The sequence below is a fragment of the Hyperoodon ampullatus genome (genome assembly GCF_949752795.1).
Source record: "Hyperoodon ampullatus genome assembly, chromosome: 2".
Lineage (NCBI taxonomy): Eukaryota > Metazoa > Chordata > Mammalia > Artiodactyla > Ziphiidae > Hyperoodon > Hyperoodon ampullatus.
The window spans coordinates 104,338,668-104,351,905 of NC_136915.1; the positions used below are offsets into that span (position 1 = coordinate 104,338,668).

The 13,238-nt window shown below is 47.9% G+C and overlaps 1 protein-coding gene across 1 annotated transcript; it reads left to right on the forward strand.

The window, feature by feature from the left end:
- Positions 1-369: 369 nt before the first annotated feature.
- Positions 370-11,651, forward strand: CD2 (CD2 molecule; the record flags this gene model as incomplete). Its single annotated transcript, XM_079697690.1, has 5 exons — positions 370-430; positions 569-874; positions 5,120-5,353; positions 9,917-10,039; positions 11,353-11,651. The coding sequence occupies 5 exons, from the start codon at positions 370-372 to the stop codon at positions 11,649-11,651; spliced, it is 1,023 nt and encodes a 340-aa protein (XP_079553816.1).
- Between the last annotated feature and the right edge of the window lie 1,587 nt (positions 11,652-13,238).

The following is a 13,238-nucleotide window of genomic DNA, read 5'->3' on the forward strand; positions in this document are numbered from 1 at the left end:
AGAAGATGGGCCGTATGGTTGAATTTAACTCCTTGTTAACTAAAGGGTGATCCTGAGTGATTTATTTAGCCTCTTAGTTCCTTTTCTCTTCAACAGGAATAATAAAACCCACCCAAGGTTGTAGTGAGAATTAAAATGTTATAAGAAGACATACACTCATAAATATACCTGCTTTGGCAAAGGAGCACATCAGCCAGGTTTTGTATGCGTGTGCGCGCGCGCGTGTGTGTGTCTGTTTTCTATGTCACTGTAAAGAAGCAAAAAGGAGAGGCACGTGGTTAAGCTCTCAGGGGGTGGATTCCACTGGTGTTATTTCAGTTCCTTTTTAAAGAAGAGCTCAGAATCACAAGAAGGAAACTAACCCCAAAGATGAGCCTCACGTGTAAAATCTTAGCCAGCTTCCTTCTGATTTCCTCTGTTTCCACCAAAGGTAAGTTGGTGCGTGGGTCTCCACTGTTACCATTAGAAGCTTCTTTGGCAACCCTGAAGTGAATGCAAGAGTCAGAGAGGTCACAGCCCAGCTTTCCTTGGCAGTGAGCTACCTCAGTAACTTTCTTGCTTTTTGTAGGTGAGGTCTCTGAAAATACTAAAGTCATCTGGGGTCGCCTGGATCATGACATCAACCTGGACATTCCTGGTTTTCAAATGAATGATGGGATAGCAGATACACGATGGGACAAAAACAAAATCAAGATTGCACAATTAAGACAAGACAAGCCACCTTACCAGATAAAGGACACGTATGTGATGTTAGAAAATGGAACTCTGAAAATTAAAGCTCTGAAGAGAAATGATAGCGATGTCTACAGAGTATCTGTATATGATTCGAATGGAAAAAACATATTGGAGAAAACATTTGATTTGAAGATTCAAGGTAAGTCTTTGTCCCCTAAATTCCTCCATCTCAGTATGGGTGCTATTTAGCAAGTCGAGGAATAGCATTCATGAAATGTCCCCAGCCCTGACCTTGGCCTTGAGGGAGCCCTAAAGGAAATCGAATGCATCCCTCCTGCCTCGGTGCAGGCTCCAGTCCTGTGAGAGGGATGGAACCCACAGCTAATAGACCCTCAAGTCTACATACCTCAAACTCTCTCTTCAGAGGCTGTGGGGATGCAGGGTTGAGTGAAGGATCTGGATTAAGATCCTGCGTTAATCAAGAAGAGGGGAACAGGTGGGCAGAAGAAAAAGGTGGCCATTCCAGGTGGATGATGAAGGGCAAGCTAGGTATGAGACTGGGAAGGGGAGGCTGACTGGAGGGCAGTGGGTCTTCCATCCAGAGAGACAATTTCAAGCCAGGATGTCCTGAAGGAGTAATTGTAAGGCAGAAAAGGGCTGGAAATGATGAATTTAAGGATGAACAGCCCTTGTTTCTAATCATCTCAACATCGGCATGATCAAAGGTGGAAGATGATTTTTGCTGATATCTGTAGAAAATACACAAAGTGTGGCTTTGTATGTCTATGCGTGTACTGTGAGGGCAGTAGTAGCTATTGAAGATGGAAGCTTGAAACCTAGCTAGGAAGCTGCTGCTTTAATCCAAGTGAAGTAGGGAGGGGCTGGTCGGTGACCCTCAATTCAGGTTTCACATTGGAATCAGCTGAGGTGTTATTAAAGTTACCGGTGCTAAGTCCCATCCCAGACCAATTTAATCAGAGTTTCTTGGTGCAGGGCCTGGGCATCGTAGGTGCTAAACTCCCCAGGTGATTTTTTTTTTTTTTTTTTTTTTTTTTTTGCGGTACGTGGGCCTCTTGCTGCTGTGGCCCCTCCCGCCACGGAACACAGGCTCTGGATGCACAGGCTCAGCGGCCATGGCTCACGGGCCCAGCTGCTCCATGGCATGTGGGATCCTCCCGGACCAGGGCATGAACCCATGTCCCCTGCACCGGCAGGTGGACTCTCAACCACTGCGCCACCAGGGAAGCCCTCCCCAGGTGATTTTAATGAGCAGCCAAAGCTGATAACTAGTGGCCTAGACTAAAGGGTGCCTATAAAATGCCTAAAGAACGATTACATTGGGGGTCATGTGTGGAGAAAGGATGAACAAACTGGCTTGAGTTTGGGAGAGAAGGAAGAGAAAGTACAATAGAATGGAAGTGACAATGAAGTCACAAATCCAGGGGTCACTTGGCTGGGTGTGGATAAAAGTGAGAAGAGGAAGCTGTACTTAGCTTGGAGAGGAAGACAGGAACCCCAGCATGAGCACAAGCCAGAGATTCAGTGAGCAAATAAGCATTTCTGTGCTTTGCACAGGAAACGCTGCCAAAGGAAGGGCCCCCTCCTCCTACCTAGAGTCACCATCCAGCCCTCTTCTTGAGCACTCGGACCTGGTAGCAGCCCCCCTCCAACACTCACAGACATTGTCAGCTCCTCTGCAAATGACAACTTTCCATACCTAGACCTGCAACAGGACGGAGGGTACATTCCAGAGATGGGGCGAGACAGAATGGAGCCAGAAGGGACCTCTGCTTGTGGGCTCTGGGAACCACAGATGTCGTGACTCCTGCCAGCATGGGCTTGGGTGTCCTGTTTTGAACTTGAGCTTCACATTCGTGTTTCCTTTAGTACTGCAGTGGTAATAATGGCTACCAGTGAGATGTCACGTGCTTTGCTACATGATCTTATTTAAGGTTCCCAACAATCCTGAGAGGTAGCTGTTATTATCCCCTTACTATCTATAAGGAAACAGAAGTGGCTTGACAGGAGCAAAGTCAGGAGCCAAACCCAAGGCTAGTTTTAGCAAGGATGGTGACATTCCCCCACCCACCACCCCAAACAGCTTTATTGTGGTATAATTCACATACCATAAAATTCACCCATTTAAAATGTATGATTCCATGGCTTGTAGTATATTTACAGAGTTGTACAACCATTACCGCAATCAATTTTAGAATGCTTTCATGACCTCAAAAATAAACCTTCACTCCTTTGCCAAAAGACAAAGATCTTTCCATGACACAACAGCCACCTCATTGTGTGTGTGTGTGTGTGTGTGTGAATGTCACACAGCATGTCAATTTGTGGGTCCGGTCACCATTTCCTACCACATGACCTTGGGCAAATTCTCTGTTTGCTCTGAGTCTGATTTTCATAATAATAACTCTATCGGCTATTCAGTGGGACAAGGCTTCAGGGAGACAACTAAGCATAGGTGCCTTGGTCACCTGGGACACAATACCTGCTTCCTCAGTACTCGTGCTCTCCCCATCTCTTTGTTCCTCCATGCTTCTCAGTCTCCAACTTTGGAACCCACATCTCCTTAAGGAGGGGGCTGCTGCTGCCAGCTGGGGAAACAGTGGAAGGCCCCTTAAAGCAGATGTTAGTGGAGAGCGTTTGTCCTAGCAACCTGGAATCAAAGAGCCTCATCTGTGAGACGTGCCCCACAGGATCCAACCATGCCTCTTGTATGAAACTATCTTACAGACAGGACGTATGCAAAGATATGACTTTGAGTGGCTGCTCATCTCTGGGTGGTTCATATCAGTGAAATACTGGAAAGGATCTTAAAGTCCCCAGCAGTTAGGAATGTATTAATTAAATCAAGAATAGATCATTTAAAAAGATGATGAAAGTGTATATTTATTGGTATTCCTAAAAGAATTTCATAAGAGATCATTAAAGGAAAACAGGCAGACTAAAACATATCTATGATCCAGTTTTAGTTTTTAGAACACTATTTATATGTGGTATGCATGGCATAGAAAACATTTGTTAAAGGGATGCATCGAAACATTAATAATTATTGACTCTGGGTAGTAGAATTGCAAGTGGTTTTTAATCTTCTTGAAACTTTTTTGGTATTTTATCAATTTTTACAGTGATGTGACTTACTGTTATAAATTAAAAAAGAGTATTTCCATTTTGAAAACACAAGCAAACTCCTTGGCTCAACCCCTAGAGTATGCACTGACCCTGTCTTGTTGTAGGGTGATGTCTTTCCATCCTCTTCATTCTGGGTCACACCGAATCCCTGGATGGGAAAAAAAACCCTTAATTTCTGCCTGCCTATATTTTGGGACAGAAATGAAATTTGGTGAGAAAGTTCATGGGGAAGATATTATTGTCTGGGAGGGAGGAAATCAGAAAAAAAAAAAGCTATCCATCTGCATAATGAATGGAAAGATGCTGAGAGAGGAAAGTGGCAAGTCTGAGGAAAGAGAGGGAAGGATGAGAAAAAGGGCAGAAGTTGGTCACACGGCTTGCAAGTGGTGGAGTAGGATTTGGACCCGGCCCAACTGACGCCAAGGCCAGGGCTTTTTCTTTCATGACGCAGCCTTCGAATATTATCCTGTCAGAAAAGGAGAGGCAGGGCGTGTATGATTATGATTATAACAACTACCACCAATATTGTCAGTACCTGTCAGTGTGCCAGGGCTTTGTCACATGTCATCCCTGCTGTGACAGGTGGGGAATGTCTTTCTTATTCTTCTCTTGCGGATGAGGTCCAGTGAGGTCCAACAGCTCTGGGAAGCTGAAGGCATTCTCTCCCTCCAGAGCTTGAACTGCACACCTGGCCCCCTGCTCCCAGGACCTGCTGCTTCATTTGTGACCAAGGCCCCAGGCTACACATGTACCAGTCCTCCAGGGACAAGTTCCCAGCTGCTCTTAAAGCATTGCCCCCACCCCGCTATCCTTCACAGGCTCCTGAGTGTATGGGGATCAGGATGTGGTAAACCTCTTATCCATACTACTGAACTTGGATTTGGAAGGGTGAGCTCCTCTCCTGATTTGCCATTTATTAGTGGGTGCCCTTGGACTGTCCATTTAACCTCTCAGAGCCTTGGGCACTTCATCTGTAAACAAGAAGAAAAACATCCGCCTCTCTGTTTGTTAGGATGAAATGATATCCTATATGTGAAAACATTTTAAGGTATAAAACAGCACATAAGCCTGTGATATGATGTATTTTTTACTGATATAATGTATCTATAAATACCAGAAATAAATTTGTTCTGAATGTGCTGTATAAATAAAATGAAGTAGAAATGATTTTTGAAAATTGCTAGGGGTCTTTGAAATCTTTTCTGGTCCCAAACTAACTCAATTTCCCCTCTATAAATAGGTATGTCTTTTACAATCAGTAAATGGCCTAATATGAATTGGATCTTTCTTTTCTTTTCAGAGATGGTCTCAAAACCTGTAATTTCCTGGAGTTGTACCAACAGAACCCTGATCTGCGAGGTAGCAAAAGGAAGTGACCCTAACTTAAAACTGTTTTTAAATGAGACCAGTATCAAAGAAAGTCATCAGAAGGTCATCAGACACAAGTGGAACAGCAAATGGACTGCAACATTCAGCTGCGTGGCGAGTAACAATGTCAGTGCCCAAACGAGCACGGTGACCATCAGCTGTTCAGGTGCGTGGTGGGCACTGGTCAGACACCCCAAGTTCACTTCACAAACACAGCCTTTGAGGCCCACAGCAGAGGACTGGTCCAGGGCCTGGGTGCTTGGGCTGGGAGGCATCCTTGGCTCAGGATGAGGACTGAAAACATACCTCTTTTCCCTGGAAATCTTCAAGGGAAATCTTAGAGGAGAGAGGAGGTAGTGCTCTATGGTTGCCCATCTTGGGAGTCTTCTCAGAGAGCTTGGTATAACCACAGGCAATGAAAAAGATTCTCTTCTAGGAGAAAGCATTGCCGAGTTGAAGAGATAAAAGGAGCTGTAACGGTGATCTCACACAGACCGCCACTTCCCAGAGAGGCAAGCTGACTTGCCCACGATCCACCCCTTCAGCTAATCAGTGACCATGACTGTGGCTCCTAGGGCAATAATGGAGAAGGAAGCAAAAAAGATTCCTTTCTGGAGGGGAGATGGCTGGTACCTCCTATCAGGGGCAGGTGCAGAAGGGCTGTAGAAACTCTGGGAGTTAGAGGCTTGTGGGGAGGAAGAGCTCAAGGCCAGGGAGGACCATGAGCACATGTGGGCAATGCTCTTACTGCCTCAGAGCAGACAGCCCAGCACCAGAAAGTTCTGAAACTTCAAGAGTCTAAGTTCTTCCCTGGACCACCAGCTTCATGTGACCCCTAGAAGTAATTTTTTTTAAATAAATTTATTTATTTTATTTATTTATTTTTGGCTGTGTTGGGTCTTCGTTGCTGCGTGCGGGCCTTCTCTAGTCGTGGCGAGCAGGGGCCACTCTTTGTTGTGGTGTGTGGGCTTCTCATTGCGGTGGCTTCTCTTCTTGCGGAGCACGGTTCTACGTACGTGGGCTTCAGCAGTTGCGGCAAGCGGGCTCAGCAGTTGTGGCTCACGGGCTTTAGAGCACAGGCTCAGTAGTTGTGGTGCACGGGCCCAGTTGCTCCGCGGCCCATGGGATCATCCCGGACCAGGGATCGAACCCATGTCCCCTGAATTGGCAGGCTGATTCTTAACCACTGAGCCATCAGGGAAGCCCCTAGAAGTAATTTTCGAAAGGTGGCCTGCTCCAGGAGCCAGGGGTCTTGACTTCTAGTTTGGGTCTGTCCAAATATATAGGGATGACCTGGACAGAGTTCCTTCCCCTTTCTGGGCTTCAGCCTCCTGGTCCACAAAGAAGATGAGCCCTGTGATCCCCAAGAGTCTACTCATCTGATACTCTGGGATTATGTCTCCACTGCTGTCTAGTCAACCCCCTGACAGGAAACTGAGCACAAAAGATAGTTATTTGGCCACAGGCCCTGAGTTTCTATAGTGAGTATGGCTGGTCAGTGACCCTAGGAAGCAGCCCTGAGCTGGCGTGAAATCAGAAGTGAGACTTTTTAATATACCTTTTGAATTAGTTATCAGTTGCTGCATAACAAACAACCCCATATTTAGTGGCTTAAAACACAAGCAGTTATTATCTCACAGTTTCTGTGGGACATGAATCTAGGAGTGACTTAACTGGATGTTTCTGGCTCAGGGTCTTTCATGAAGCTGTAATCAAGACACAGGCAGGGGCTGCAGTCATGTCAGTCAGGTGCAAGCACTACTGGGGGAGCATCCATGTCCAAGTTCACTTACGGGGGCGGCATTGGGCTGCCTTACAATATGGCAGCTACTTCCGTCAGAGCAGCCTAAGAAAGAGCAACAACAAGCGCCCAAGGCAAAAGCCGTGGTCTTTTTGCACTCGATCTCAGGAGTGATAGATGTCCCATCACTGCTGAGGTATTCTATTCATTAGGAGCCTCTCAGTAAGTCCAGCCCACGTTTAATCAGAAGGGGTCTCACACCAGTGGGAATACCAGGAGGCAGGGCTCAACGGGGACCATCCTAGAGTCTGCCACTCACACGGTCAGACCAGCGTCACTTCACCTCCTATGAAGTCTATGTCTGCCCACCAGCCGTCCCTCCGTGCCCCCCATCACTAAGGCACAGTGAGTGAAGTCGCCTCTCCTCGACTTCACAAGCTCTTATCCCCTTTTAGGAGGCTCTTGATTAGAGTTGCCAGAGTTAGCAAATAAAAAGAGACAGTATAAATGTGTTCCAAGTGTTGCGTGGGACATACTTATACTAAAAACTATTCGTTGTTTATTTCAAATTTAACTGGGCATCCGGTGTTTTATCTGGCAGCCCCACTCCACGCTTATTTTAACTAGATCCCAGCAGTATAAAAATGTGTGTGCATGAGGGATGGAGCGAGGGAAGAAGGGCTTTGGGGGAAGCTGAGGTTTGAAGACTGGACCATTCCTGTCCCTTACTCTGTGGTACAGAGTGGGAGCCAGTCTGGGAAAGGGCCACTAGAGAGACGGGAGGAATACCTAGGGGGAGACTGGGGAGGACAGGGCTGCTCTTGAAGACCCTAAAATGGATCTGGATGTTTCATCCTAAAAGGCCAAGGCAGAGAGGAGCAATGACAAGATTAACCACTTGGCTCAGAAAAGATGAGCATGTACTTAAAACCAAAATAGTAGGAGGGGCTTCCCTGGTGGCGCAGTGGTTGAGAGTCCGCCTGCCGATGCAGGGGACACGGGTTCGTGCCCTGGTCCGGGAAGATCCCACATGCCATGGAGCGGCTGGGCCCGTGAGCCATGGCCGCTGAGCCTGCGCGAACAGAGCCTGTGCTCCGCAATGGGAGAGGCCACAACGGTGAGAGGCCCGTGTACCGCAAAAAAAAAAAAAAAAAAAAAAAAATTGTAGGAGGAAGGAGCAGGTTTGGACACACAAGAAGGACTCCACCACATAAACTCGCAGGCACATTATCTCCAAGAGGGAGTGCAGGAAGGAGTGTGGCTGGATTTAGTGACTGTGAGGACATAGCTTTGAATGACACAGAGCCACAGCTGCCTCTGAGACACGCTGGAACATTCCCTGCAGAAAGCCCCCAGAGGCTGTGCTGGATAAAACTGTGAACAGACTGTGTAAGACGCTCCTACATTCCCAAGTGTGCCCAGATAGGGGCATGCTTGCCCTGCCTGAGGACTCTGAGAAGACAAGCTACTGGCTGCATGGTTTAGTCCCTGCTCCCCAACTGGTCCTAGGCCCATGCCCCCACCTCACCCAGGTCAGACCCTGGGAAGTCCTTGGCTCAGCCCAAGGTGGACTCCAATAGCCCTGGCCCTTCCTCCAAGCAGGCAGAGCCTAAAGGACCCCCCTAACTTTCCCGGTCCAGTTTCACAGCAGGTTAGGATTATGCCTGCTTTTCTAATGGAAGCCCCTTCATCCACAGACCATAGAGAGGCTGTGTAACTGGCAGGCAAAGAATGGGTCAGGGAGAGACTTAGGAAAGAAAACAAGGATTAACAAACCACCGCAGTCTGGAAACCTGTTTAGTTTCATTTCTGAGCCTCTGGCTTGCTCCTGGGGCCCATCCTGGGCTTCATGTACAATAGTATCTTCCCAGGAATGTTTGGCTAGAGAAGGGTTTCCTTGTGATGCTGGGCTTAGCTCCATTTGTTCTCCAGATGTACGAGACCCCTGAACCCTGGCCCCAGCTGCTGCCTCTGTGACTGCTGTTGACTCACAAAAGGGCAGATGGCCCAGTATCCCTCCCGGGAAATAGCTCCCAGAAGCACCGGTGCACAGAACTGTAGTCAGAGCAGACCCTCATCTTTGTGTGTAGTTTTACAGTTTACAAAGCACTTTCACATCCATTATCTGATTGACTTCCAGCAGCCACCTGTGATATAAGTTCCTTATCTCCATGTTTTAAAGACAGGAACAGGCTCAGAGAGGTGGAGTAACTTGTCAAAGGTCATGCAGCTCTTGCCTAGAAGAGCCTGCACTCAAACCCATTTCTCTTACCACAGTCGTTGTTTTCCTCATTGCATGACAGCAGCCGAAGGTCTGTGAGCTGAAGATCAAGTCCACTGCTGCTTCTAACTCACTGTGTGTTTGAGTTTCTCTCACAGTCCAGGAAAAATCTGGGACGGGGTGCTGCCTCTGAGGTCAGAGAACTGGGTTGGACCCGTGAAACATGTATCCTGTCTTTAGAAACTTTCTGGTCAAGAGGGTGAGAAAAAATCATAACGTGGGAGGGCAGCCAGAGATGAAGCTGGAAAAACAGTGCAGAAACATGGAGACGAGGGGCTGCTTAAAGGAACCACTCAGGAATGGATACGGTGTGGCCTCAGGCAACTCATCCTCCCTCTCTGGGCCTTGTCTGTGAAACTAGAGATTACCCTAGATTTTCTCTAAACTCTTTCTCAGATCTAAACTTCTGTGACATTCTCCTTGATAGGGGACAGTGCTTGGTACGTGAAGAATCAGGCATTTGTGGTTCAGGAGAGCAGTTCTCCAAGAAACGTTCTGAGAGGGCTTATCCTGGACCCTGCACCTGCTCAGGTATTGACCCAGTTCACCAGCCTCCATGAGCTTGGCTTCCCTGAGGTTGAAAAGTCCCACCAAGCTTTTTTATCTGAAAGATAGGAGGCTGGAGTCCTCAAGTCCTTGGCCAGAGCAACGAAGTGGCCCCTCTTCCCAGGACGCTCCCATCCATCCCACGTCTGTTCCTCTTGCAGGGAAAGGTCTGGATATCTATCTCATCATCGGCATTTGTGGAGGAGGCACCGTCTTCCTCGTCTTCGTGGCACTACTCATTTTCTACATTAGCAAGAGGAAAAAACAGAGGAGTAGGAGAAATGGTAAGCTCCCTCTCTTCCGTCCCACCGCAGGCCTGGGTGAAATCCCCGTGGAAACACCTCATGGGTCTGGCACTTAGAGTCTGGAAAGAAAATAATGGAGATGGGTAGTTTCAGAATGTCAGGGCTGTAACCGGCAGTTACAGTTTGTTCCATTTTGTGGTTAGCTTGATTTTTGAAAAACAAATTCTCAGTGGTAACAATGTGGGAGCTTTGAGAAGCTCCATCCAGGCCGGCCTCATTGGAATCCACCACCTGAGGCTGACTGGGTATAAAGCTGTGTGGACGTATGTTGAATGAGCCACATATATCTATGTAGGTAGAAAGATAAGCTTCGAAACACCATTTCTGTGCGCAACCATTTTTTGTCTTCTCCTGAGGGTGTGGCCAAGGTGGGTTCAAGACCAAACTCCTAGGAACACAGGTAAAATTTCAGGACATCAGGGACTCACAGGAACACACTTGTTCTAAAACTGGATGTTTATATCCCCTTTCCAATTCACTGTTCCAAGGGGAGGGGTTAAGGCTGTGAGTTGTTTCTTCCTTGAATCAGGCCTGACAACTCACCTAGGATGAAAAAGTTATGCTTGGGGACGTCCCTGGTGGCGCAGTAGTTGACAGTCCGCCTGCCGATGCAGGGGACGCGGGTTCGTGTCCCAGTCCGGGAAGATCCCACATGCCGCGGAGCGGCTGGGCCCGTGAGCCATGGCCGCTGAGCCTGCGCGTCTGGAGCCTGTGCTCCACAATGGGAGAGGCCACAGCAGTGAAAGGCCCACGTACTGCAAAAAAAAAAAAAAAAAAAAAAAGTTATGCTCATAAGGGAGGAGCTGGCTCAAGGAGCGTCCAGGACACTCAGAGCAGTGTGGGTGACTTACAGCAGAACTGGCTGGAAGGCAGATCTAACGGAGAGACCCATCCAAAGGCAGGGAGTGACTAATGTCTTCTCTGACTACTCAGATCCTATTACAAGGGCTCTAAGCCTGAGGTGCTCTAGGGCATGATCCCTGGGATGACTCAGAGGCAGGGCTGGGGTCTGAGTGCCCTCTCTGCTCCCTGGAGACCCAGGCACAAAACCATCCCCCACTGGTCTCTAAAGCCCTGAGCTCTCCCTCTATTTTTCTGGTGGGCATTTCTGTCTCCCCTACCCGCCCAAGGCCTGGAATCTCTAGAGGGTAGAGGTGGCTTCTGCTTCCTCATCATATCCCCCAGAGCAGCTAGTGTGACATCTTGTACACAGGAGGGGCACTTAATAAATAGTTACATTGATCTTGATTGTATCTTGCCAAGAAAACTCTTCAGAGGTTTAATTGTTGCAGATGAAGAGCTGGAGATAAGAGGGAAGAGAGTGACCCCTGAGGAAAGGGGCTATAAGCCCCACCAAATTCCAGGCTCAACTCCTCAAAATCCAGCCATGTCCCAAACTCCTCCAATACCTGGTCATCGTTCCCAAGCACCTGCTCATCGTCCCAGGCCTCCTGGCCCCCGTGTCCAGCACCAGCAAAAGAAGAGGCCTCCTCCTACCCTGGGCAAACAAGTTCACCCGCAAAAAGGCCCTCCCCTCCCCAAGCCTCGAGTTCAAACGAAATCTCCCTGTGAGGCCGAAGAAAACTCATAACTGTCTCCTGACGCAGCTGTCCTCTTCCTCTAATTAAAAGAGATTAAAAACCGTCCTTTCCCATAAACGTCACTGTGGAATTTCTCCACTCTAGGTGTGCATGCCCACACTTCCATCAAGTGTGCTCTACAAGCAGACAATGATCAGTCCCCCCAGCCCAGGAGCTGCAGCCGTGTCTGTACCTTCCAACTCAGCCATGTGGTCTGATGTCTGGAGTCTCTGGCCTCCTCACAGATCTCCACTTCAGCAGGAAGGGAGAAACAATAAAGGTGCACACATTAGGATGATGGGTGATCAAGCACAGAATCCTAGAGCTCTCCCACCCTCCCTCTCAGAGCACGTGCAAGTGTCAGATGTCAAGCAGTCGCTGTGGTCATGTCTCGCTGCAAGCAGCTTCCTGCTTGAAAGACCCTTGGTTTTCTTAGGAGGACACTTGCTCACCGTATCGGGAGTACAAGTGAAACAAGAGCCGTGACATGACCCCAGCATCTACTCGTTGTAGAAAGGAGCCCAGCATCCAGCTGCTGAATGAGAAAGAGGCTAGTGGGTAGGGTGTGACAGCAGGACCAAATTTGGCCATCCCAATTCAACGGGGCCACCTTAATCCCACCAGAGCAACCAGAATCCACTCCCCAGGTCTCAGCTGCAAAGCTGGACCCACAACCTATTGGTAGATTTATACAGTGAAATGAAATCTCTGTGCACAAACTTCAAGAGACACCAGAAAACATAATCTCATTTTGGGTTTCACTTCCTTGACTCTTCAGACATGGTCACCATGATCTGTAGAACCATCCTTGAAAAGAGGGGAATCCATGAATACTGAAGGTGCCATGAGCCTACCAGACAACATGTAAGAGGGCAGGCTAAGAGACAACTTGGCTGAAGCAAATCCCAAGTCTTAAGGGACCATTATTAAAAGTTCAGGCCCCACCCCCAGCTAGCAGTCATGCTAGCTGTACTTTGAGGGAAGTGGGAGAGAAAAAAACAGTTTACAGTTAAGGTTCTAAAACAATAGGTGGTGAGAAGGCACCTGCTTTGAAATGTTGGTACCATGTTGTTTGTGGTCCCATCCGCCCACCTTCTCCCAGCTTCTAAATCTTGTCAGGCTCTGGCAGGAAGCTCTGAGGTCTAAACCACAAAGTCTATGTACATTCAGGACTTCCTGTGAGAGCTCACGGAGGGTTGAACTGCTCTTTTCTCTGAACCTGAGCATCCATTGTTTTAGCACCCAGAGTTAATTGTTAAGAATAATGATGAATGGAAGCCCGTAGCCTGAATTCCTGAAATTCAGACATGAAATCCAGTCAAGTAACAGTCGTCTCAAGATCAACCTAGGAAGAGAAATGAAGGTCTTAGCACTGCCCCCTTTCTCCTTCCTCATTGCAGTCCTGAGCTATTCCATCGGCCATCCTGCCAGAATGGCTCCTATCTATTTCCTTCCTGAAGCCCTCTCTGGCCTTGCCAGCCCACGCTGTGCCTTTCTCCTGAAATCTTGTGGCATTATATATCATACAGAACATGTATTGCCTCTGACTATTCAATCCTTCATCATTTACTCATTCAACAAACATTTATTGAACTTCT